Raw genomic sequence first — 27967 nt, 5'->3', positions numbered from 1 at the left:
GGTGTTAGACTACTCACAATGGCTCTGACAATGAGCCCACATGCAGCGAGATATGGCATCTTTTCCTTTCTGATCAGATAGAGAACACGTTCAAAAGACTGGGCCTCTTATCAGTTCTTGTATTGTCATAAGTGATGAAAGTGTGCCTTAAATATACACAAAAGGATATTTGATCTGTGAATTGAGTTTCTAGTCACATTTTATCAGACACAGAAAAGCTTAGGGTGTTGAACATCTGAGCTAGAAAGTTGAAGCATCTATCAAGTCATTGCTCTGTTCCTCAATGTACTCCCTGAAAACTTCCTAGATTACAAGTACTAAAGCGAAGGTCCGGTTTCCTTTTGACATGACCTTCAAGTTCTTTAAACCTCTTAAGGATCTGACCCTTTTTAAAATGTTCACCTAAAATGACATACCTATACATATATACAGTCGTGGCCAAAGCTTTTGAGAATGACACAAATATTAATTTTCATAAAGTCTGCTGCCTCAGATGAATTGCAATTAATTGCAAAGTCCCTCTGCCATGCAAATGAACTGAATCCCTCAAAAAAACATTTCCACTGCATTTCACCCTTGCCACAAAAGGACCAGCTGACATCATGTCAGTGATTCTCTCGTTAACACAGGTGTGAGTGTTGACGAGGACAAGGCTGGAGATCACTCTGTCATGCTGATTGAGTTCGAATAACAGATTGGAAGCTTCAAAAGGAGGGTGGTGCTTGGAATCATTGTTCTTCCTCTGTCAACCATGGTTACCTGCAAGGAAACACGTGCCGTCATCATTGCTTGGCACAAAAAGAGCTTCATAGGCAAGGATATTGCTGCCAGTAAGATTGCACCTAAATCAACCATTTATCGGATCATCAAGAACTTCAAGGAGAGCGGTTCAATTGTTGTGAAGAAGGCTTCAGGGCGCCCAAGAAAGTCCAGCAAGCGCTAGGACCGTCTCCTAAAGTTGATTCAGCTGCGGGATCGGGGCACCACCAGTACAGAGCTTGCTCAGGAATGGTAGCAGGCTGGTGTGAGTGCATCTGCATGCACAGTGAGGCGAAGACTTCTGGAGGATGGCCTGGTGTCAAGAAGTGCAGCAAAGAAGCCACTTCTCTCCAGAAAAAACATCAGGGAAAGACTGATATTCTGCAAAAGGTACAGGGATTGGACTGCTGAGGACTGGGGTAAAGTCATTTTCTCTGATGAATCCCCTTTCCGATTGTTTGGGGCATCCGGAAAAAAAGCTTGTCCGGAGAAGACAAGGTGAGCGCTACCATCAGTCCTGTGTCATGCCAACAGTAAAGCATCCTGAGACCATTCATGTGTGGGGTTGCTTCTCAGCCAAGGGAGTGGGCTCACTCACAATTTTGCCTAAGAACACAGCCATGAATAAAGAATGGTACCAACACATCCTCCGAGAGCAACTTCTCCCAACCATACAGGAACAGTTTGGTGACAAACAATGCCTTTTTCAGCATGATGGAGCACCTTGCCATAAGGAAAAAGTGATAACTAAGTGGCTCGGGGAACAACGCATCGATATTTTGGGTCCATGGCCAGGAAACTCCCCAGACCTTAATCCCATTGATTGACCAAAATCCTCAAGAGGCGGGTGGACAAACAAAAACCCACAAATTCTGACAAACTCCAAGCATTAATTATGCAAGAATGGGCTGCCATCAGTCAGGATGTGGCCTAGAAGTTAATTGAGAGCATGCCAGGGCGAATTGCAGAGGTCTTGAAAAAGAAGGGTCAACACTGCAAATATTGACTCTTTGCATCAACTTCATGTAATTGTCAATAAAAGCCTTTGACACTTATGAAATGCTTGTAATTGTACTTCAGTATGCTTGTAATTATACTTCAGTATACCATTCCACATTTACTTTGTGTAAATTAATATTTGTGTCATTCTCAAAACTTTTGGCCACGACTGTAGACTGTGAAAGAATGGGCGGAGCTGGTGTGATATGTTTCCCTCCTCTAACTAACCTTTTCCCCCTTGATTTCATGCTCTGAATTGCAATTAAGGGTCCTCCCCTTTTTTCCAATTTTCACCTAAAATGACATATCCAAATCTAACTGCCTGTAGCTCAGGACCTGAAGCAAGGATATGCATATTCTTGATACCATTTGAAAGGAAACACTTTGAAGTTTGTGAAAATGTGAAATTAATGTAGGAGAATATAACACATTAGATCGGGTAAAGGATAATACAAAGAAAAAACATGAATTTTTTTTGTATTTTTTTTGTACCATCATCTTTGAAATGCAAGAGAAAGGCCATAATGTATTATTCCAACCCAGGCACAATTTAGATTTTGGCCACTAGATGGCAGCAGTGTATGTGCAAAGTTCATAACAGTGCACTCTCCTCAAACAATAGCATGGTATTCTTTCACTGTAATAGCTACTGTAAATTGGACAGTGCAGTTAGATTAACAAGAATTTAAGCTTTCTGCCAATATTAGATATGTCTATGTCCTGGGACATTTTCTTGTGACTTACAACCTCATGCTAATCGCATTAGCCTACGTTAGCTCAACCGTCCCGGGGGGACCCACCAATCCTGTAGAGGTTATATAACATAATACAAATGTATTCTCCTCATAACAGAAAATAAATATCTAAGAATTACAGGTCTTATTGTCTTGTAATTTTTTACAAGACAATTTTACTTTGCAGTCAAGAAAAAAAATCTAGTATTGAAGAAAGGGAGGTATGTTTTTTGCAATTGGCAGTGATCAACAGGTTTCTAACTCTTTTGCATCATTGTTGCCTACTGCACCAGATTAGTTGTGGATAGTTGCGCAATAAGATCCTATTCATGTCGTCTAGCTACACAATGTCTCACGCTCATCCACGTACAGGTGAGACGGCCCACACAGGCTACTCAACAGGAAATGGGGTGTGTTGGCACACATTGTTTGAATAGATGAACACACCACCCACATCAAGCAAAATGTGACAAACCTCACATTCATTTGAACCTTTCCCCTTATTTCCATAATTGGGTGTAGCTGATGATGATACATGTAAAAAATGATAACAAATAACAGTACATTTGTATCAGTATATACAGTATGTAATGCATTGGGTAAATACATGTGGATATCTACAAAAAACGATATATTTCACAATTTCTTCTGCCACTACCAAAGTATGTACAACTTTGCATATAATGATAACAGTCACCAATATGAAAAGCAATACAGCAGTGTCAACTGTTGTGGTGGAGGAGGCCCAGGGAGGTCAGCTCAATTAAGTTTGTTTTCATTATCACCCTGTTGTTAACGGCATCAGTCGTTGCCGTGTTCGATGAGCGCTGGGCCAGAGGAAGGAAGTGGGAGATGCAGAGCATGTTGGAAGGGTAAAACACCAGCTATACAACTCAGAAATAAGTCTGTTTAGACAAAGAGCAAGCTGCTGTGACCTACATGCCTTAACCAAACCTCTTAACACCAAGCAAGACCGCATGTGACATCTCAGCCGTAGCAGGCCTGACAGTGACAGGGTGTCGACGCCATCAGCAACCAGGGACAGGAACAGGAACCAGTACTAATGCTCATGGGTTAGTGTCATAGCAACCGTCACCAAAGAGATCAACTTCAGAAACTATGTTGTGGTGGTCGGGATAGCAATAAGCCAATAACAGTGTTTTTCCATTAAAGTGAAGAATGCACACTCAGTTTAGGAGGTTGGTATTGGGGGAGTCAAAATTCTCTGAAAACTTAGAGGATTTGTCACACTTCGACGTTCAGTAATGAAAAAATACAAGGAAATAATGTTCTCAGAAAAATAGATAATGGAAGTGAATTGATCTTTCATTCAGTGAAAAACTTCTGGTGGAGGTATTATGAGACATCACACGTTGCATGACTTGCATGCATGACCACCAAGTACTATGTAAGTACATGGCAAGACAAATGTGTCTGCATCCGTCTATTAGGTTCTGATGACTCCAGCTCCCACAAGTCATTAAGCATTTCTCAGATGGTTTCGTTTTCTGGAATTTCCAGAACCCCACATGGCCCCCATGAAGTAATTCAGAGTATAAGAGAAAGAGTTAGCTTTTATACCCCAAGGGCCTCTCAGGACTGGCTGGCCATTGGGAAGTTCCAGGTTAATGACTAAATTCAGGACATACATTGGAAGAGCCTGTAGGGCAGGACTGACTCCCTTTCTGATTAGTACTGTACTGAAGTCACAGGTTCAGCAGAGGAGGCTAAGCAAAGAACCAATAGCTAGGTCTATGAATGTCAATTCAATGTCAAATGTAATCTCTTGCCCATTTTGTCACTGAAAGTTTTTTATTATGAGGATTATGCCTACATTGATCAATTAAGTGACCTAGTAAAAGGCAAATAAATACGAATCAACATTCACAACATTGTTCACAGCAGACCATGAATATATACAATATGAAATAACAAAATAAATACAAAAGTTTATTCTTTAATAGTCTTCTTCTTAATTCATTTATTATCAGGTAGTCAATCATAGGATCAAAACAATACACTATCATATAAACTGTGCTTCTTGGATCATCATCATCATATTTCAGCATGATCATCATCGTCATTATCAGCAGCATCATCAGGAGCACCATAAACATGTAAACAATCCTGCTAATGTAAACTTTTTGCATAGTACAGTTTGTACTGAATAGAGCAGCTATGCCTTTAAGACGACTTCCTATCTCTGGAAATGCCTTGGCAGTACTTGTCCCAATGCCGACTGGTGCTGCCTGTTCCATCCTGTCTCTTGACGTCAGCAGAGCCTCGAGGTTTGGGAGTGCTATTACTCACTCTTTAGTTGCATTCCTCTGATGCATGTAACACACACACACACTCACTTACTCCCTAGTTTTTCCTAGCACTGTTGGTTAATCTATTAGTCCTGGGCAACAACAGTGTTGTTACCCACATTCAGGGCCAGTTCCAGGCATAAGCGACATAAGCAGTCGCTTAGTGGCCTGGTGACTTTTTTTAATGAACTCAGTCGGGGTCTCAACTTATTATTTAGAGTAAGAATAGTAGAATAAACCAGATGCAATTTCGAAATTTGGTTGTGCATCAGCAATCTTTCTCTTGATATGTCAGTCACTGACGGTTACTCAATTAGCCATGTCAACTAACAATTTGTAGAGCGGTAGTTAGTCTAGCCAGCTATCTAAACTTGTATTAATAATGTCCGAATACCGACCGGGCACACAGGGCACGTGTCCAAGAGGCCCTGACCTCCAGGGGACCCCCATTGATATTGTTAGTCATTCTCACTCAGATATCATATTAACATGGCATAAGTCATTACAAAATGTATAGAATTGCCGGAAATCAGCTCTAAAATTACAAACATGTCTCTCCACCCCATATCAAAATTGGTAGAATAGCAGAAAACATATTTATTTCTGCCCCATGGCAAAATTAGTTAAGTGCCTGAAATTTGTTATAAAATGTACACGTTTTCTCTCAGCCCCATAGCCAAATGTGTACAATTGCAGAAAACTTGCTTTAAAACTACAACATTTTCCAGTGGTGGAAAAAGTACTCAATTGTTATACTTGAGTAAAAGTAAAGATACCAAAATGTCTGAAGTAAAAGTAACCCATTAAAATACTACTTAAGTAAAAGTCTAACAGTATCTGGTTTAAAATGTACTTAAGTACAGTGGTGAAAAAAGTACTCAATTGTCATACTTGAGTAAAAGTAAAATTAAGCCAACCAGACGCCACAAGCTTTTTTTATTTTTTGGGGGGGACAGACAGTGCACTCGCCCACACTTTGACACCATTTACAAACGCAGTACTTGTGTTTAGTGAGTCTGCCAGATCAGAGGCAGTAGCGATGACAACGCTTTGCTGTCTTGCCTGACCATTCGAAATGTAACGAGTACTTTTGGGAGTCAGGGAAAATGTATGGGAGTGAAAAGTAGTCAGAAATATAAATAGTAAAGTGTAGATATCCCAAATAACTACTTAAGTAGTACTTCAATGTATGGCAAAATAAGTACAATTGCAGGAAATTAACAAAAAATGTTCTCTCCACCGTCAAGAGGGGGGCCACTAAAATGTTTTGCTGCAACGTGGGCAACCACCCAACCAAATATTGCTTAGGGCCCCCAAAAGGCTACAGCCAGCCCTGCCCACATTTGGCCTGATGCAATAAAACATGCCTGAAGTATTTACAGATATTTTACCTCGGGTCTCATTGTCCCTAATGATAAACCACAACAGTTGTGTGAGTAGTGTATAACCATGAAGAACACCAATCCATGGCTTGCATATCATGTGGACTTAAGAAGGCCGCACAACATGGCAACACACATCAAGAGGAAGACAACCATCCAAAGCCTTTGAGCTTGAATGTATGTTTGCCCATGTGGAAATTGTACAAGCTGGACAATAGTGGCAAAAATAACTATAAAATTAATCTGTACAATCACAGCGTCAACACTTAAGAGGCAGTTTTGCTCCTGTCTCATTTGCCTCTGTAATATAATGGTCCTAACCAAGGACTGAAATGATGGTTTAACCCTCTAGAATCTAAGTTCTGTCTAAGCCCTGTCAACTAGATTCAGCCGTGGGACGATATTTTGTTGATAATTTGTAGGCTGCAAATTGACTGCAAGAAGCCCAAACATAATGTTTGATTAAAACATAATCATTTCAAGCCTTGCTTACATTTGTATACGATCACTTGTCTCTCTTATGTGTGGGAAAACATGGGAACAGATTTCTTAAATTAAAATCACTTGGAGATGATTTCCTGGTGTTATTATAGTCTTTTATGTCCAAAATCAGAAGAATAAAAAATAAAATAAAACTTGGGGGTGCCAAATGAAATCAACCTCGTGCCAAATTCAGCGAGTTCTGGGCTGCCAATTAAACGTGGTTTGATGAAACTTTGAAATTGGCATTGCTGCTATTAGCCAATAGAAACTCTAAGGAATAACATGAGAAAGTATTTAAAAAAAGGACGTTTGTTCTGAAGTGTCTGTCCTATATCTGAGATATAAAAAAGATCAGTAAACTATTTGTATTTATTTTGACATGTATTTATACATACAGTAAGATTATTATTGATGAGTACAGTTATGGAAAACAGGCAACGTGTGGGCTACACTGTACACAATGTGCCCAGGTATGTGAGTCATACGTTTGTATGATGACACAAGGAAACTTGACTTGTCTGTTTATGTTGAAACTTGGGCTGTTTGCGTGTACTAAAGAGCCCCCTTGTGGCAACTTCAAAACCATGGTCTTGCACAGCCTACAAAGTTTGTCACAGGTAATAACACAGAGATTTAATAAGACATTATTAAATGTCGGTATTTTTGCCAGGTCAGAGTTATCTGTCAATGGTCAGATTTTAAATCAGAATTAGTCCACAAGTGTCATACTGCCAAAGAGTTTTATAATTAAACCAAGATAGACCACTGTCTGTCGTTTCAAACGAGAACAAATCAGTCATAGTGGGCAGAACAAGCAACGAGGTGGGTAGAGCCAAGAACGAGCTAGCGAGACCCTATTGTCGCGTTCTAGCAATATTTGCACATTTCCGTTAGGGAACTCCTACTCTGTGATGTGCGCGTGTGCAATAACTCGACTCGTTTTGTAGACTTAAAGGGTAAAGTCTACAAAACGTAGTCCACTCTGTTCGTAACAGATTCTAGTTTTGGGAATAGAAAACTGTATTGAGATCAAATGTTTCATCGATGAGATAATTTGCAGAATGTCGGCCAAAATCCATCTCGTTCCATCATCTCCCACTGCCGGCCACTATTTGGTAGCGAGTGGAAACGCCAAGCCGATGCTTCACATTTATACATCCGCTGAAATATCGGTCTCATTGTTCTATCTGTGATACCGCTGTATGCTGGACACTTCTTTATAGTATACTGATTTAGCTGCTTAATGTCTGAGGAACAGAAAGGCCTATCTCACCTATCGAGATTATTGGTACATTGTGGTCTTCTAGGAAGAAGCAGTAGCTCAACGAGATGGCTGATCAATCTGCTCCCTTTGTATGGCTGGCAAGGCTGAGCCTAGCTTCAATGGCCATTCTTACGTGAGACATTCTCTTCTAATGCCCTTTTCATATTGGTGATGTCAATATTATCATAATTCAATCTCATACATAAAATTGAGATTACAAGGAAAGTACAGAGACTGATTTTATTACCACAGCCTTTGTTCAGAATTCAGTCTGATAAAATAAAATCTTACAATTGACTCAGATCCAAAAACTAGAACAAATCAACAGTACATTTTTTTTATTAAAAAAGGAATACAATGATGGATGTATAAAAAAAAAAGCCAGCACAATGAAACCTGATCTGAAAAAAGTATCAAGAGGGTGTGTCCTTGGGTAGGATTTCATACATTCTAGAGAAAAAGTACAGCTGTTGGACTCAGGAAGTAGTTCTTTTTGAGTCACTAAAGTAAATTAAACTAGCAGTTGAACTAATCTCATTAAAAACCTGTTTATTCAAAACTGCAGGATGTTTATGTGGGAAAAAAGTAAGATGAACAAACTTAACAGCACAGTCCCATGCCATAACATAATATAACTGATCACCACTACAGTGTTTTATTCCATGTGCTGGTGTTTGTTGGTTGGTTTGAGACCCCAGGCTCCCTGTCCATACAGGCAGGATGGGTTTAGCTGTCAGAGGATGGGAAAATAAAGGTCAATATAAAGTATTTGTATTGCTAGCGAAGGGAGCGTAGGGTTAGCTGCTGTCTGTGTCTCCATATAGTAGGCTGAGCTGGCATTTTTGTGCGTTAATGCAACCTCCTGTGTTCAGATGCCTGCTCTTTAATTACTATGCAACGCTCACCTGATACATTCCCCTCCTCCTTACACATTCACTTTGTTTCTTTAGCATGAAAAGCTTCTGCATTATTCATCCAATGTGGTGACAGCAAGAAGTTACTATCCCTGAATGATATATTTAATAGGTTTGACAACAATAACAAACTGTTGCGAAATCATTGGAGACTCATTTTGGAATTTGTACATCAGCGTTAGCTGGAAACACTTTTTGAAACAGGCTAAATGTGAATACAGCGTCTCAAACTAGGCCAGCCAGAACAGCTCAATACATGTGTGCGGCATTTCCATTCAAAGCACATTATCAACAAGACACTCCTGCTTAAATGTCAAGTTAGGAACGAATACGTGGTGGGAGAGAAAAGGGCCAGGAATCAATCTAGAATACATTTCAAATATGACTTATATTATTAACTTGTGATGTTTTCCTCTAAGACAGCAGATAGAAATCAAGCATCAGTAGAAAGCTGTTAACTCTCACTAAACACTCGCTCGCACTCACGTAGCTCTAGCCAAAAGGCCCTAAACGGGGCAGTGGTAGGGAGCTCTCCTATGGCCTGTAAATTACCCACTGTATGCACCACTCAACCAGTGGAAGGCGGGGAGGGCAGTCTCTCTCTCAGACAGTGGCCACCCCCTAGTCTCAGCTTACTCCTGGGTATAATACTGCCTAATCATCTCAAGGACAAAAATTACGTTTGGCTGTTTTCTTTTTAATAACGTCTCTGCAGCAAATCATTACGTTGGCACTGCAGGGTTGCCACAAATCAAGCACTGAGTAACTCCTCTAGACCAATTTTTTATTTGAAGAGCTGGATTGAAATAACTATTTGGTAGAGAAAGGTGAATAGCCAATGGACATTATTTGCAAAGGCTGAAATGGAAGAACACTTATGAGTGTGTCATTTGGTAACTGAATAGAGGGTGCATGTGTGTAGGTAGGGTCAACTAGTAAACCATTCAGCTCACAGAATACAGGAACAAACACACACCTTCCTTTACTGACAACTATAATGAAAAATTGTTGTTCACTCATTTGTTTTTAAATCAACACCTGTATTTGGGATGTGACACCTGAAAATTGAGGTCCTGAGAGTCCAAACTGACAGTTCATATGCGAGCTACGGTGGGTGACAAGGGAAAAGGGGCAGTCCCTTCCTCCCACACTCACGCTCTGTTAAGAAAACAAGTGAGTGAGTCTGAATCAATCAATTTGCTGAAATCCAAACAATCCACTCGCCCAGTTCACCCTGCAAAAAAACAGACAAGAGAAAGGGAGGAGCAAGAGAGGGTAGAGGAGATCAGTGGAAACAGGCCCGGTAACAGATGTAAGCACCCAGGGCCAGGGCAGTGCAGAGGCACATGTTGGCCAGCAGGGGGGTCCAGGCACCCTGAGCCTCAAGGCTGTCGTCTACTGCTGCGGTTGCCTGGTCCTGGTTCAGCCCCTGTTGTGTTTCAGTCTCATGCAGCCGGTGTGGTTCCATCAGAGCTTTGGGATCTGGTTCTTTGCTTCCCACCTGGCCGCCAGGTTGATCAGCGGGGACAGTGGGAGACTGGGAGGTAGCACCATCACCACCGCCCCTCCATCGCAGTTCAGTTTCTGGTGGGGCACTACCATAGGAGAGAGATATMCGGGGGGGGGGGGGGGGGCAACAACAGAGAGATAGGGGATATTAAATATTGCATATATGAAGTCTAGATTGCTAGAAATGTCTAATTGAGCTGATCTTATTTACCTGCGAGTGTGGAAATTATTCTGCGCAACAACAATCTCTTCAGGGAAGAAGGAAGGTTCAACCGTGCCGTTGATTGGACCTTGGGGTCGGGAGTGGGGCGGGGGAGGGGTAAATTCTGGAGGAACGTCCTCTTCGTTGGAGAGCTCTTTCCACGACTCCTTAACGTAAACATTTAAGGATTGATGTGGGTATTATTTAAACATTCAAAGGATTTACAGAGAAGAGAACAGCTATGACCTTTTACAGTACATTATGAGGAGAGACCTCTACATCTAGTTAGGGCTGCCCAAATCCAAATTATTCAAATAAACACTTGACCTAATTAGCCTTCTTCAATTTTTCATTAGAGGACAAGTATAACAGCATTCTGTGGCCAACAAGGAGACCAAATGTTGATGTGCTTGCATGATCTACTATAACACTTTGGTTCATGGCAGCAACTAAAAGAGACATTTAATTGACCTGCAACGATGTGTCTCCCATGATGCACTTGGCACCTTCAATAACAGCGAGGTAGGAAAATCTGAGTTGGTCAGCGGTCTGAATCAGGCCCATCCGATAGCCTCGCATCTCCAGCAGCACGTTACGAATGCGCACAGTTGATGGGTCTTTGCGCATGGACATCTGCAATCAGAAATGTCACAGAAAGTTAGTTACAAAACAATAAATAATAACCTGGCATGAAGTTATGACTCTTCATAAAGCCAGAGAATGCACAACTCATTCTCAATACCACATTTGCACAATTGTCCCTTGTAGGAGGAATAAAGTTTGACATTTTTAATTCCCAGTCCAGTACTGACCAGTAAGAGGCAGGTGTCGACGAGACAGAAGGTTCCAGAGCGGCCGATGCCTGCACTGCAGTGCACCACCACAGGCCCCTGGTCAGAGTTGAGGCACCCAGACTCCCGCACCTTAAACAGGAAGTTGAGGAAGGAGGCTGGAGATTCGGGCACCCCAAAGTCAGGCCAGGTGGTGTAGTGAAAATGTAGGATCTCTCTAGTTTCCAGAGTCTGTAAGAAGGACAAATAAACATAATAAGCATAAAATAGAACAGAGGTATCGATTGCTGTATTGCCCTATCATAACAAGTATGAAAAAGTATATATATTTTTAAATGTAATGTTATAAATGACTTTGGAACGTGATAGTCTTGCTTGTAGAAGGAAGTCATAAACCCATTGCTTGTATACGGATGTCATAAACCCACCGAAGCTGCTTCGAAACACTTTATTAGGTACACCACCCCCATTCACAAAAATGGTCCACGTGGCCGTGGCCGTGGCCTATATAAAGCAGGAGGCATCGGCGTCGAGGCATTCAGTTACTGTTCATTTGAACGTTAGAATGAGCAAAACCAGTGACCTAAGCGACTTTGAGCATAGTATGATCGTCAGGTCCCAGTATCGCAGAAATGTCCGGCTTCCTGGGCTTTTCACACACGAGTATCTAGGGTTAACAGAGAATGGTGCGACAAACAAAATAACAGCCAGTCAGCGGCAGTCCTGTGGGCGAAAACAGCTTGTTGATGAGAGGTCGAAAGAGAATGGCAAGAACCGTGCAAGCTAACAGGCGGGCCACAAAACAGGCAAATAACGATGCAGTACAACAATAGTGTGTAGAACAGCATCTCGGAACGTACAACACATCGAATCTTGTCACAGATGGGCTATTGCAGCAGACTAACACACCGGGTTCAACTCCTAAACAAGAAGCGTCTCCAGTGAGAACGTGATCACGAACACTGGACAATTGGGGGGGGGGGGGGGGGGGGGGGGGGGGGGGGGGGGGGGGGGGGGGGGGGGGGGGGGGGGGGGGGGGGGGTGGGGGGGGGGGGGGGGGGGGGGGGTGGGGGGGAGGAGGTGTCTGGTCCGACAAAATCCCAGTTCCTGTTGTGTCATGCCGATGACAGGGTCAGTATTTGGAATAAGCAGCATGAGTCCATGAACCCATCGTGCCTGTGTCAACGGTACAGGCTGGTGGCGGTGGTGTAATGGTGTGGGGAATGTTTTCCTGGCACACATTAGGTGCCTTGGGGGATGGGTGTAGCTAAGGGGATGGGTGTACCTAATAATGTCCACTGAGTGTATATACACAAATACCATACCCCCAAGACATGCTAACCTCTCACCATTACAATAACAGGGTACGTTTTTGGGGTAGGATAATTTCTGCATCTGTAACTTTCTAATTTATTCAGATTTATCCGTCATCATGATAGTGTTTAGAAACATATTCTATTCCTTTTTACAATAAAAGTGACTCAAATGACACAGTACGTTATTTACCATTAATTTATGTTGGGAACAAAATCATCTGAAACACACCAAAAAAACAGTAAATGCATCCAACAAATTTGTCACAAGCTTGATGTAGTCATTGCGTGCTATGAATATTGGAACAAATACTTAACTTTTTACTACTTCAACACACATACAGTGGGGCAAAAAGTATTTAGTCAGCCACCAATTGTGCAAGTCTCCCACTTAAAAAAGATGAGAGAGGCCTGTAATTTTCATCATAGGTACACTGTCAACTATGACAGACAAAACGAGAATTTTTCCCAGAAAATCACATTGTAGGATTTTTATGTATTTATTTGCAAACTATGATGGAAAATAAGTATTTGGTCAATAACAAAAGGTTTCTCAATACTTGTTATATACCCTTTGTGGCAATGACAGAGTTCAAACGTTTTCTGTAAGTCTTCACAAGGTTTTCACACACATGTTGCTGGTATTTTGGCCCATTCCTCCATGCAGATTCCCTCTAGAGCAGTGATGTTTTGGGGCTGTTGCTGGGCAACACGGACTTTCAACTCCCTCCAAAGATTTTCTATGGGGTTGAGATTTGGAGACTGGCTAGGCCACTCCAGGACCTTGAAATGCTTCTTACGAAGCCACTCCTTCGTTGCCCGGGCGGTGTGTTTGGGATCATTGTCATGCTGAAAGACCCAGCACGTTTCATCTTCAATGCCCTTGCTGATGGAAGGAGGTTTTTCACTCAAAATCTCACGATACATGGCCCCATTCATTCTTCCTTTACACGGATCAGTCGTCCTGGTCCCTTTGCAGAAAAACAGCCCCGAAGCATGATTTCCACCCCATGCTTCACAGTAGGTATGGTGTTCTTTGGATTCAACTCAGCATTCTTTGTCCTCCAAACACGACGAGTTGAGTTTTTACCAAAAAGTTATATTTTGGTTTCATCTGACCATATGACATTCTCCCAATCTTCTTCTGGATCATCCAAATGCTCTCTAGCAAACTTCAGACGGGACTGGACATGTACTGGCTTAAGCAGGGGGACACGTCTGGCACTGCAGGATTTGAGTCCCTGGCGGTGTGTTACTGATGGTAGGCTTTGTTACTTTGGTCCCAGCTCTCTGCAGGTCATTCACTAGGTCCCCCTGTGTGGTTCCGGGATTTTTGCTCACCTTTCTTGTGATCATTTTGATCCCACGGGGTGAGATCTTGCGTGGAGCCCCAGATCGAGGGAGATTATCAGTGGTCTTGTATGTCTTCCATTTCCTAATAATTGCTCCCACAGTTGATTTCTTCAAACAAAGCTGCTTACCTATTGCAGATTCAGTCTTCCCAGCCTGGTGCAGGTCTACAATTTTGTTTCTGGTGTCCTTTGACAGCTCTTTGGTCTTGGCCATAGTGGAGTTGGAGTTACAGGTCTGTGAGAGCCAGAAATCTTGCTTGTTTGTAGGTGACCAAATACTTATTTTCCACCATAATTTGCAAATAAATTCATTAAAAATCCTACAATGAGATTTTCTGGATTTTTCCCCCTCATTTTGTCTGTAATAGTTGAAGTGTACTACCTATGATGAATAGGCCTGAATTACAGGCCTCTCTCATCTTTTTAAGTGGGAGAACTTGCACAATTGGTGGCTGACTAAATACTTTTTTGCCCCACTGTATACAGTACCAGTCAAAAGTTTGGACACACCTACTCATTCAAGGGTTTTCTTTATTTTTACAATTCTCTTCATTGAAGAATAATAGTGAAGACAACACTATGAAATAATACATATGGAATCATGTAGTAACCAAAAATTGTGTTCAACAAATCAAAAAATACTTGAGATTTTTCAAAGTAGCCACCCTTTGCCTTGATGACAGCTGTGCACACTCTTAGCATTCTCTCAACCAGCTTCATGAGGAAGGCTTTTCCATCAGTCTTGAAGGAGTTCCCACATATGCTGAGCGCTTGTTGGCTGCTTTTCCCAAATCACCTCAATTGGGTTGAGGTCAGGCGATTGATGGTGACTGATGCAGCACTCCATCACTCTCCTTCTTTGTCAGATAGCCCTTACACAGCCTGGAGGTGTGTTTTGGGTCATTGTCCTGTTGGGAAAAAATATAGTCCCACTAAGCGCAAACCAGATGGGGTGGCCTTTCGCTGCAGAATGCTGGTTAAGTGTTCCTTGAATTCTAAATAAATCACAGACAGTATCACCAGCAAAGCACCCCACACCATCAAACCTCCTCCTCCATGCTTCACTGTGGGAACTACACATGCGGAGATCATCCGTTCACCTACTCTGCGTCTCACAAAGACACAAAGGTTGGAACCAAAAATCGCTAATTTGGACTCAACAGACCAGAGGACACCGGTCTAATGTCCATTGATCGTGTTTCTTGGCCCAAGCAAGTCTCTTCTTATTATTGGTGTCCTTCAGTAGTGGTTTCTTTGCAGCAATTCGACCATGAAGCCCTGATTCACGCAGTCTCCTCTGAAAAGTTGATGTTGAGATGTGTGTTACTTGAACTCTGAAGCATTTATTTGGGCTGCAATCTGAGGTGCAGTTACTTCTAATCAATGTATTCTCTGCAGCATAGGTAACTCTGGGTCTTTCTTTCCTGTGGCGGTCCTCATGAGAGGCAGGTTCATCATAGCGCTTGGTTTTTGCGACTGCACTTGAAGAAACGTTCAAATTTCTTGAAGTTTTCCAGATTGACTGACCTTCATGTCTTAAAGTAATGATGGACTGTCGTTTCTGTTTGCTTATTTGAGCTGTTCTTGCCATAATATGGAGTTGGTCTTTTACCAAATAGGGCTATCTTCTGTATACCACCCCTACCTTGTCAAAACACAACTTAATGGCTCAAACACATTAAGGAAAGAAATTGCACAAATGAACTTTTAACAAGGCACAACTTTTAATTTAAATGTATTCCAGGTGACTACCTTAAGCAGCTGGTTGAGAGAATGCCAAGAGTGTGCAAATCTGTCGTCAAGGCAAATGGTGGCTACTTTGAAGAATCACATTTTTGGGGGATTTGTTTAACACTTTTTTGGTTACTACATGATTCCATATGTGTTATTTCATAGTTTTGATGTTTCACAATTTTTCTACAGTGTAGAATATAGTAAAAATAAAGAAAAACCCTGGAATGAGTACTGTAGGTGTGTCCAAACTTTTGACTGGTACTGTAAGTGAATTTGTCCTAATACTTTTGCTCCCCTAAAAAGGGGGGCGACCATGCACAAAAAGTGCTGTAATTTCTAAACGGTTAAGCAGATATGGATGAAAATACCCTCAAATTAAAGCTGAGAGTGTGCACTTTAACCTCATAGTCATTGTTTGGTTTCAAATCCAAATGTTTGAAGTATACAGACAAAAAAAGAAAATGCTTCACTGTCCCAACAATTACAGAGGGCACTGTAGATCAGTGAAAATAGCACTGTAACACGAAGTGTAACCATTTGTTCAATGTTTGTTTTTATGTATAAGTATTTAATTAAAAATTATAATAGGATGCTGTGTTGGGATCCACTGGTTCTATGGGTGGATAAATCTGAGGAGAACAGAAGAGGGCACAATGAGGAAGAGGAATCTTACCGACAGATTTTCCAGCTCCAGCTGACGGACAGTGTAGTAAGACTTAATGTCTTCTGAAACAAGTGTAAGCTTGAAATTTGTGTCTTCAAAGATCGCCTCCCTCTCCTCTCTAGGTGGCCAGTACTGTGCACACTTCACCTGAAAACAGAAGTGCATACATCTGATAGGGATGTTTACATTGAATATGTACAGTACCAGTCAAAAATTTGGACACACCTACTCATTCAAGGGTTTTTCTTAATTTTTTCCTATTTTCTACATTGTAGAATAATAGTGAAGATGTCAAAACTATGAATTAACACATATGGAATCATGTAGTAACTAAAAAAGTGTTACATCTAAATATATTTGAGATTCTTCAAAGTAGCCACCCTTTGCCTTGGTGACAGCTTTACACACTCTTGGCATTCTCTCAACCAGCTTCACCTAGAATACATTTCCAACAGTCTTGAAAGAGTTCCCACATATGCTGAGCACTTGTTGCTTGCTTTTCCTTCACTCTGCGGTCCAACTCATCCCAAACCATCTCAATTAGGTTGAGGTGGGGTGATTGTGGAGGCCAGGTCATCTGATGCAGCACTCCATCACGCTCCTTCTTTGTCAAAAAGCCCTTACACAGCCTGGAGGTGTGTTGGGTCATTGTCCTGTTGATCAACAAATTAAAGTCCTGCTAACTGCAAACCAGATGGGATGGCGTATCGCTGCAGAATGCTGTGGTAGCCATGCTGGTTAAGTGGGCCATGAATTCTAAATAAATCATTGACCGTGTCACCAGAAAAGCACCCCGACACCATCACACCTCCAAACATGCAGAGATAATCCGTTCACCTACTCTGTGTTTCACAAAGACACGGCGGTTGGAACCAAAAATTTCAAATTTGGACTCATCAGACCAAAGGACAGATTTCCACCGGTCTAAATGTCGATCTTATTGGTGTCCTTCAATAGTGGTTTCTTTGCAGCAATTGGACCATGAAGGCCTGATTCACGCAGTCTCCTCTGAACAGTTGATGTTGATTTGTCTGAGGGCTGCAATTCCTGAGGCTGTTAACTCTAATGAACTTATCCTCTGCAGCAGAGGTAACTCTGGTGGTCCTCATGAGAGCTAGTTTCATCGTATCGCTTGATGGTTTTTGCGACTGCACTTGAAGTAACTTTCAAAGTTCTTGAAATGCATTCCAGGTAACTACCTCATGAAGCTGGTTGACAGAATGCCAAGTGTGCAAAGCTGTCATCAAGGCAAAGGGTGGCTACTTTGAAAAATCTCAAATATATTTTGATTTGTTGAACACTATTTTTGGTTACTACATGATTCCATATGTCTTATTTCATAGTTTTGATGTCTTTACTAGTATTCTAAAATGTAGAAAATAGTAAAAATAAAGAAAAACCATGTAATGAGTGGGTGTGTCCAAACTTTTGACTGGTACTGTATAATATTGATATTTTGAGATAGGAAGAGGAAAGGCCCTTATGTGAACCACTTTCCATTGCCCCTCTGTCTTACTTAAACAGAGTAGCGCTCTCTACCTGGAGGCCCATAGTGGTTAATGAGGTTCAATATTCAAGGCAGATCATATGAATGAAATACTAATAATAATCATTGATATACTCACAGATCCTTTCTCAATGACACGGTTCAGCATCACCACTCCCATGGTCCCCTGCTCCCAAACCATCTCCCAGAAGTGACCACATGTGTTTGGAAGGGGTCCCTTTGGAATAAGAAGGGGAGGAGGTATTGTTAGAAACAACCCAAAGTTATGCTGCAAGCATCTCTCATCTGTTCTTTGTATGTCAATCTGTAATAAATGTGACCGGCTACCCGTAGAAGGAGCATGTCGGTGAAGATTCAAATGAAGTGTTACCCACTTTTGATATAGATATCATGGCACTCAAGACAGAGTGGCACTTTTACACAATCCTAAAATGAAACCTCAGTGAGTGTACAACTTAGAAAAGTATCCACGTGATGATAATATGATAAAACATGTATTCTTTATCAGCAAAACGGACAATACTGATAAACTGGTATGTTTGTAAGTATGTAAACCTCAGTGCTTCAGCACGGACATTTGGTTAAAGGACTTCATGACTATGGAATGAGCGTAATCAGACCTCCAGGAATATTACATTGCACTAGAGGGTCTTTGGGACATTATAAGAACATATATAAACCAGAGAGCATAGCCTACTTCGGGTGCGTTCGTAAATTGACTCTGAGTGCCAGAGAGCACTCAGAGTGCGCTCATAAATTCAGAGCTTTGTCAGATTGTCCGTTGGTAAATTCAGAGCGTTTCGATCTCGGAGCGTTTAGAGCGCACACTGGACGCTCTGGCCGAGGGGTAGGGTTGATCCTAAAGTTAGCTAGCTAGCTACTTCCAGACATAAATGAGAGACCACCTCACTATAACCATTTTAATTGCCTAGCAGAGCTGGTTAGGCTGTTTTCATGTTAACCATAGAGTTGGTGACTGTAACTGTGCTGCTAGCAACAATTGAAGTAAGCTTTTTTTGCCAATGTTTACTGACACCGGCCATATTCAACAGGTATTGAGTGTTCGTAAATGTATCAGTTATTCTGCGCTCTGACACACTCAGACGAGTGCTTTAAAATCGGAATAGATATCCAGAGTGAATTTACAAACGCGCCCTATATAAATTGTATACATGTTTATGAACTGCACCCCCCCACGCCAGGTCACACAGGATGCCCGGATTGCTTTTGAAGGGTTTGCTAGATGTTGTTTATTGTCATGTTTGGATGTTTGTTGTCACTGTGCTGTTATTGTCTTTATAAATTAGAAGTCGGACATTCTGAACCAAGTAAAATTGCTGTGATCTCTTGACATATAGACAACAATTTATTCTCACAACCTTCTAGCCCAGAGTACAAAAGCCAGAGAGTACAAACCTGAGTAAGAATGTAGCTTCTCTGTGCCTCGTCTACAGAAATTAGGCTGGCGTTAATGTAGTCGTTCGCACCCAGTTTCAGGCGGATTCGGCTGTGGTCAACTGCAGAGAATGAAAGAACGTTGATGAAAAGAAAACCCTTTTGACTTTGCAATTTGTAATATCCTAAGGGACTTCTGTTTAGAGATTCAGTTCTCAAGAGACATTTGTACAGTACATCCAACAGGTCTATCTGTGACTGAAACACAGCAGTGTTTATTTCTTCTCCCATGTTCTAATCCATTCAACTAAACAGGAAATACTATCTCTTTCTTCTAATCTAAATCAAAAGATAGAGTTGGAATGGGACTAAAGTAAATAACCAAGATTTAAAATACTTCAAGTCTAGTGTATGGCTGTTTCACTTTACCTCAAACCAGGAAACAAGAACATATGGACACCCTGGTTGACATGTGACTGGTCCGTCCCATAGGGTTTAGGTTTGGTTTTTGCATCTTTGTGAAAAGAGGAAACCACAACAGCTTTGCTGTGTCGAGTTACCATGAAGGAAGATTCAAAATATATACTTTAAAAGCTTGTTCTGTTGAACTGCTTCTGAGGAATCTGACCTTGAAAGATCCATCTGTTGCCAGACATGAGATGTTTCAAAGACTATAGCTTAACACGGTTCAGTCACAGTATATAGCACCTAAATACAAGAACAGTGTTGATTTTGAAGAGAAAATTGTGCAGGTATCAAAAGCTGTCCTGCATAATGCATCAACTTTATTATAAACTGTATTATTATCAAATGTGTCAGCCTGTTATTATTGTGTTATTGTCATGTTTTTATCTTATGTTATGCTTCTGTAGAGATTCAAGTTCCTTGGTGTCCACATCACCAACAAACTAACATGGTCCAAGCACAACAAGACAATCGTGAAGAGGGCACGACAAAGCCTATTCCCCCTCAGGAAACTAAAAGGATTTGGCATGGGTCCTCAGATCCTCAAAAGGTTCTACAGCTGCACCATCAAGAGCACCCTGACTGGTTGCATCACTGCCTGGTATGGCACCTGTTCATCCTCCGACTGCAAGGCACTACAGAGGGTAGTGCGTACGGCCCAGTACATCACTGGGGACAAGCTTCCTGCCATCCAGGACCTCTATATATATTTTACTGCTGCCCTTTAATTACTTGTTACTTTTTTTACTGCATTGTTGGTTAGGGGCTCGTACGTAAGCATTGCACTGTAAGGTCTACACCTGTTTTATTCGGCGCATGTGACTAATACAATTTGATTTGTATCTAGAATGAGGAATCTCAGCAGCTCAATCCTCATTCCTCTATATGGAGTCAAGAGTACAAAACTTACATGGGCTGACATCTCTGTAGCGATTCCGAGTTTTGTTTTCAGGTAATTTGGCAAGTTTGCAGGGCAGCTCACTTGATTGCTGACGGATTTCCTGAGAGAAAAAAACAATAATACATTCAAACTTAATTTCTTAACTTGGGAGATATCTTTGTTTTGGGAGGAAAATGGTTGTTCCTATGGTTGCACTCTCACTGGTATTCTCCCAAAAGGTGCTCTGTTTATTACAACTAGTTTCAACTCTAGCTGGGTCTTAATGAGCATGTATTACTGTGCAGATTTATGGTGTGTCTGGATGTTTCTGTGTTTCTTGATGTTCAAATACCATTTCCTAAAACTACGGTCGTTCTTTATAACACAATAACAGGATACTTGGGATAGCTACTCTTAGTATGCCATCTAAAGGATATTTCCCTGAACCAGATTTTAGTCTGCAGTTTCACAAATTATGCTGACACTATAATAGATAATTGTCATCCACCACATTATTCTCAAATATGACACATCTTGGCCACACAGTCACATTTAGGCAATGTCTGTAATGCAGAGTATTCTAATAGTTAATAGATGTGTTCGTTAGATAAATGTGATTGCAAATGTGGTGTGCCCCTTTTTGTAGTAACATTCATGATGTCTGAACTGTGGCATGGAGTAAGTAGGGGAATCTGTCTACATTTAACTATCGATGACTCACTCAGTCAATGACTGTCAATGTAACAACACTAATCTTCTACAATCTATCAACCACGTGCAGGTAAACGTTACAAATGTGACAACTTGCGCTACATGGCCTACTCGATTTTACAAATATCATTCGAAACAGTCGGGCTTGCTAGAAGGACAGTACCGAGGAGATTGGTCATTAAAAAAAATCGGAACAAGGTAATCTAGTTAGCTGGCTAGGGTATCAAAATTGGTAGATAATACATCTGAAATAATACTTTATAACCACGACACACGTGTAATAAGTCGTTGTAAACCCATAATGTTACCATCTAGCCTACTAGCCACACAGAACTTGAAACTTCAAAGCCACCTTGATTTGCCAAGACGAACCTAACGTTACCTGGTAAATGGCGTTCCAACTCCCGGGTTCATCGATTTTCCGAAACTCGGCTTCCATTGCCTTGCTACAGCCGACTCTTTTCGCGACGACCAATCGATATCTATTTGTAAAGGTTAGGCAAATTGGACAGACGTTGTCCAACAAAGTGGACAACTCTTTCTATACTGTTCTTTATTTTAAGTAGCTACATAGATTACTGTTACTATTTTCTCTCTCGGCCTGGTTTTACCGGAAACACGCCGTTACGCTCCTCCTTATCAAGACTGTCCTTGGGTGGCTCTATTCCCCGCCCTCATTTCTTGATATTGGCCAATCGAGTAACGTAATTTACGGAACTGTCATGAACGAGGCCAACCAGTCCAGTCCAAATAACGGGGGTGAGGCCCCAAAAACCTATGGGTTAATCTTACTTGTTTTATTTTTTCAGGAATTTTCACAAACAAATAGGGACATTTTGCGTAAAAGAAAAAAACACTTGTTCTAATAAACAGACGCAGCAACTAGAAAAAGCATAATACATAATAGAAAATATTAGTTTTCTTAAATAAACAAAACTAAGACTCAAAGTGGTCTAATCAGGGATCAGAGTACAAAAGTTATTATAAAGACGTAGGGCTTGTTTAGATTGAACTAATTTCAAAGATATCTTGGACAATGTAGCCTAAACTCATTCAAAAAGATTACAAACAAAGTGGTCGTTTTTAAGAAACTACTATATTTTGCATAATAATCAAATTGTTGTACATACATTAATCATGTATGTCCTCCATTAGGAAACCAAATCTGTCATTATTATAAATTAAAGTGTGCATAATAAGATCATTATAATCATTATAATGTAATTCAGTAATGAAATGCATTCCAAGAGGTTTTAGTGAGTTGACGTGAAAAAATATGTTCTGCCATTTCAATAGAGTTACAAATAACACAATGATTAAAGTCAAAGTTAAATCTCTGTCTTAAGAAATCATTACATGTGTAAATGTCATTCATTGTTTTGAGATTAATTTATTGAGCTTTAGGTGATAAAGGAAAATAACAGTATCTGGTCCTTATTCTGACTATAGAAATCCTAATAAAATCTTGTAAAATACAGTGCATTCGGAAAGTGTTCAGACCCCTTGACTTTTTCCACATTTTGTTATGTTACAGCCGTATTCTAAAATGGATTAAATTGTCCCCCCCCTAATCAATCTACACACAATACCCCATAATGACGAAGCAAAAACAGGTTTTTAGAAATGTTTGCAAGTTCATAAAATACAAAACACTGAAATATCACATTCACATACAGTACCAGTCAAAAGGACATACCTGCTCATTCAAGGGTTTTTCATTAATTTGACTATTTTACTATTGTAGAATAATAGTGAAGACATCAAAACGATGAAATAACTAATATGGAATCATGTAATAACCCAAAAAGTTTTAAACAAATCAAAATATATTTTATATTTGAGATTCTTCAAAGTAGCCACCCTTTGCCTTGATGACATCTTTGCACACTCTTGCCATTCTCTCAACCAGCTCACCTGGAATGCTTTTACAACAGTCTTGAAGGAGTTTCCACATATGCTGAGCACTTGATGCCTGCTTTTCCTTCACTCTGCAGTCCAACTCATCCCAAACCATCTCAATTGAGTTGAGGTTGGGTGATTGTGGTGGCCAGGACATCTGATGCAGCACTCCATCACTCTCCTTCTTGGTCAAATAGCCCTTACACAGCCTGGAGGTGTATTGGGTCATTGTCCTGTTGAAAAACAAATTATAGTCCCACTAAGTGCAAACCAGATGGGATGGCGTATCACTGCAGAATGCTGTGGTAGACATGCTGGTTAACTGTGCATAGAATTCTAAATAAAATCACAGACAGTGTCACCAGCAAAGCACCATCACACCACCTACTCCATGCTTCACAGTGGGAACCACACATGCGGAGATCATCTGTTCACCTACTCTGCATTTCATAAAGACACGGCGGTTGGAACCAAAAATCTAAAATTTGGACTCATCAGACCAAATTTCCACCAGTCTAATGTCCACTGTAAGTGTTTCTTGGCCCAAGCAAGTCTATTCCTCTTATTGGTGTCCTTTCGTAGTGGTTTCTTTGCAGCAATTCGACCATGAAGGCCTGATTCACACAGTCTCCTCTGAACAGTTGATGTTGAGATGTGTCTGTTACTTGAACTGTGTGAAGCATTTATTTGGGCTGCAATCTGAGGCTGGTAACTCTAATGAACTTATCCTCTGCAGCATAGGTAACTCTGGGGCTTCCTTTCCTGTGGCGGTCCTCATGAGAGCCAGTTTCATCATAGAGCTTGATGGTTTTTGCGACTGCACTTAAAGAAACCTTTCAAATTTCTTGACATTTTCTGGATTGGACCTTCATTGAACCTTCATATCTTAAAGTAATGATGGACTGTCGTTTCTGTTTGCTTATTTGAGCTGTTATTGCAATAATTTGGACTTGGTCTTTTACCAAATAGGGCTATCTTTTGTATACCAGCCCTACCTTGTCACAACACAACTGATTGGCTGAAATGCATTAAGAAGGAAAGTTCCACAAAATAACTTTTAACAAGGCACAACTGTTAATTTAAATGCATTTCAGGTGACTACCTCATGAAGCTGGTTGAGAGAATGCCAAGAGTGTGCAAAGCTGTCATCATGGCAAAGGGTGGCTACTAACACTTTTGTGGTTACTACATGATTGCATATGTGTTATCAAATCAAATCTTATTGGTCACATACACATGGTTAGCAGATGTTAATGCAAGTGTAGCTAAATGCTTGTGCTTCTAGTTCCGACCATGCAGTAATATCTAACAAGTAATCTAACAATTTCACAACAACTACCTTATACACACACAAGTGTAAAGGAATGAATAAGAATATGTACATATAAATATATGGATGAGTGATGGCCGAACGGCATAGGCAAGATGCAGTAGATGCTATAGAGTACAGTATATACATATGAGATGAGTGATGTAGGGTATGTAAACATTATATAAAGTGTCATTGTTTAAAGTGACTAGTGATACATTTATTACATCCAATTTTTAATTGTTAAAGTGGCTAGAGATTTGAGTCGGTATGTTGGCAGCAGCCACTCAATGTTAGTGATGGCTGTTTAACAGTCTGATGGCCTTGAGATAGTTTTGATGTCTTCACTATTATTCTTCAAGAATAATAATAGTGTAGAAAATAGTAAAAATAAAGAAAAACCCTTGAATGAGTAGGTGTGTCCAAACTTTTGACTGGTACTGTATATATAGTAGGTATGATGTCCCAGGGACTAAATATACTCTTGTGGATGAGCACCGGTGTGCGCCAGGTTGACGATGTTGCACTTTTGGCACCATTCATAAAAATCGAACTCCAGCGATCCTGCACCTGCGATTTCAAGCAGGCGGTCACAACAATAAACAAACAAAAATCCCCTTGCTAAATTTGTTAAAAAGGGAGAAAAAAATGTATTGCTTTGATTCTGAGTTTTTCCGGATTTGTTTACATTGGTTCAGTGTTTAGTTTCAATAGTAAGAACATACACATTCACATTCGAGTTCTGCTTGCACTTATGTGAGTCGTGACGTATAGTCATCGTGTTTTTGTCAAAGGCTACACTGACTGCGGATAGCTCTCCAGCTAGATTTGTTGCGGCATCTTTAAAATTCATATTTTGTTAGTAATTACTTAGAAAAACTCATTCGCAATAGCCCACACTATTGCAGGAAAGCACACGCTACCATGGATCACATTTGGCATCCTCAACTGTGACTTGGACGTCTGCCATCATTGCATTGGAGTTAGCTAGTTAGCTTGCTAATGCTATCTAGCTAGGTGGTGGGTAGTTGTATTGCTTGATACTGTGTGTGCCATTCGTGTTCCTTATTTGGTAGTTTGTCTGTCATATTCATTCAAACCATTAACTCGTAGTTAGCTACGGTTATCTGCGGCTAGTTGGCCTTGGCATAACCACCTGCTAGTTAGTTAGCTATTTGGAGTTGGAAAATGTCATAACGTGACATCTTATTTAAAATCCTTGCTTTGAGTAAATCTAATTCAACTCAAATTGGACAGATGCCAGTGTAACGTCGCTTATTTAACGAGTACAACTTCCTTCCAATTCGGCCCATACCTGGCACTAACTCGGAACCTCTGCCTTGCTGCCAGACGTGACCCCCCCCCTAAAGCGAGCCAGTCGGGGCCACGCGAAAATCTAGCAGTTTTTTGGCGCATGTGGGGACACTGCAGACTGAGGAGTAAGTTCCACACATCCCCATGTGCTACACCAGCTTAGCCAAAGAAATGGAACGTTAGCTAGCTGCCTGAATCCAGCTGTGTTCGAATACTCATACTTAAGTATGTAGTATGCTTATTGGTCATAGTATGGATATAGTTAGTATGCCAAAAGTTCCCGGATGTCATACTACATTCGCCAAAATACAAGTATTCTTAAGCAATAATGTCTGAGGAGGTGTGGTATATGGCCAATATATGACTGCTAAGGGCTAACATGACGCAACGCGGAGTGCCTGGACACAGCCCTTAGCTGTGGTATATTGACCATGGCCATATACCACAAACCCCCGAGGAGCCTTATTACTATTGTAAACTGGTTACCAACGTAATTAGAGCAGTACAACTAAATGTTTTGTCATACCCATGGTATACTGTCTGATATACCATGGCTTTCAGCCAATCAGAATTCAGGGCTCAAACCACCCAGTTTATAAAAGTATACTTATCACTTTACAAGATCCCTGTCACGCCTAAAGATTTTACAGTTGTTTAAGATGCCATTCCCTCAGGTGTTGCTTTATTATTCAGGAACGTGTCAAGACCTGATCCTCAGAACATGACCTTAACCCCCTGTGCCCGCAGTAGGGCTTTTGCCTCTTGGCAAAAGCCAAATTGTAAATAAGAATGTGTTATTAACTTACTTGTCTAGTTAAATGAAGGTTAAATAAAAAATAAAAACATACCAATGATTAACCCTGTTGACTCATCGGTAGGAAAGATTTGTTTTTCTTTTGGTCCATTCAACAACAATAGAGCTATACAAGCCTTTTTTCAACAGGTTGTTGTATCTATACTTTGTCATGCGTTATTGGAATGGTTTTATTGATAATATCGGTTGGAAAAAAGTTTGGATGTTGCCACACATACATACTTATTAACAAAATGAAGGAAGTTTCTTTAAAAATTATTCATAAATATCCTGCCAACCACTATATGAATTAGTAAAAAAATAAAATATATATATATTGTAGTGACCACCCTTTTTTGGCCTTATATTCATGTAAGAAATCTGTGGCAAGACATCAGCAGATTTATAATTGAACACATTTATGAAGATTTACACTGATTCTTTACCTATGATAGAAATAAGTTGAAACAATTTTACGTAATTTTAATTTCGTTATTATTCTTTTGGACAAAATTCTTATTTAAAAATGTAAATAACAAATAAAACACATTTTCTTACCTTACAAAAATAAATTGAACTATTTTTTAAAGACAATTAAATACTCTACCAACAAAAAAGCTTTTAGAATTATAAATCTATGTCCCTTAAGGTCCTTGTGTAATGTGATATTGTACCCCTAGCCCAATTGTCCTTTGCATATTCTTTATATGTACTTGTGTTCCCCTATGAAAATAATAATAATACAAAAATAAAAATAAATTCTCTAAAAAATAAATACAAATAAAATCCTAAATAAGCAGTGGATACAATTGCCGTGCTTTGAGGGCCCATAATGCAATTCTTCAGAAAATGGGCGTGCCTTCACAGCATTTTCAGGTTTGAAGAAAATGGTGCAAAATATAAGTAATTACTTTTCATATAAGTTACGTTACACATTATGTTGGCAGACAATTTGTTAGCTACGCTAGCCTTACGAACCGCATAGCATATTATTACAGCAGTTGCTTGTATGCACTGGTATGTTAGCTAGCTATCTAACGTTAATTGGCTACTAATACATCGAACTTGCCAGTATATTAACTGTATGCTATCTAACTAACTACCAAACATTTATTGACTTGACTATTCGTCATTCTTAGCTTAGTCAATTGGTATAGTCCGTTGTGCGTTCTCAATGGACATTGTTCATGAAATCGTAAAATGTCTAGCTGGTAATTTGTTATGCTAACAAGCTAGCAAGAAGTTGCATAGCAACAGCATCAACTTCCCGTAGACAGGCGAAGCA

General features: G+C 40.4%; 2 protein-coding genes across 8 annotated transcripts in view; one reads left to right on the top strand and one right to left on the bottom strand.

Annotated features, from left to right (window-relative positions):
• Positions 1-27967, top strand: part of LOC111976471 (kelch-like protein 12) — a 59883-nt gene that overhangs the window by 17519 nt on the left and 14397 nt on the right. For 2 of the 7 annotated variants that reach the window (XR_002878934.2, XR_002878933.2), the window contains exon 1: positions 23189-25595. The exons of 2 other annotated variants lie outside the window; for them this stretch is intronic. The gene's annotated coding sequence lies outside the window, so the exon portion shown is untranslated. Of the gene's footprint in view, positions 1-23188; positions 26015-27967 lie in introns of those variants that run through there. 3 more of the 7 variants (XM_024005310.2, XM_024005312.2, XM_024005313.2) reach the window with 3 other exon arrangements.
• LOC111976473 (tyrosine-protein phosphatase non-receptor type 1) lies at positions 8254-22001 on the bottom strand. The gene is made up of 9 exons (XM_024005315.2): positions 21750-22001; positions 20687-20777; positions 19333-19433; positions 18035-18133; positions 16419-16556; positions 11368-11577; positions 11027-11188; positions 10565-10722; positions 8254-10439 (listed from the first exon to the last, which is right to left on the bottom strand). Exons 1-9 carry the CDS (start codon positions 21804-21806, stop codon positions 10130-10132), a joined length of 1326 nt encoding a protein of 441 aa, XP_023861083.1. The 5' UTR covers positions 21807-22001; the 3' UTR covers positions 8254-10129.

This window comes from Salvelinus sp. IW2-2015, linkage group LG17, assembly GCF_002910315.2.
Source record: "Salvelinus sp. IW2-2015 linkage group LG17, ASM291031v2, whole genome shotgun sequence".
In the NCBI taxonomy this organism is placed as follows: Eukaryota; Metazoa; Chordata; class Actinopteri; order Salmoniformes; family Salmonidae; genus Salvelinus; species Salvelinus sp. IW2-2015.
The sequence above is the reverse complement of the archived record's forward strand: the minus strand, read 5'-3'. Positions and strand labels throughout refer to the sequence as shown.

Coding starts and splice junctions, on each gene's coding strand:
- LOC111976473 (XM_024005315.2), bottom strand. CDS start 21,806: ATGGAAGCCGAGTTTCGGAAAATCGATGAACCCGGGAGTTGGAACGCC. Junction 16,557..18,034: donor GTGTCATTGAGAAAGGATCT/GTGAGTATATCA, acceptor TTCTGTTTTCAG/GTGAAGTGTGCACAGTACTG. Junction 10,440..10,564: donor AATAATTTCCACACTCGCAG/GTAAATAAGATC, acceptor CTCCTATGGTAG/TGCCCCACCAGAAACTGAAC.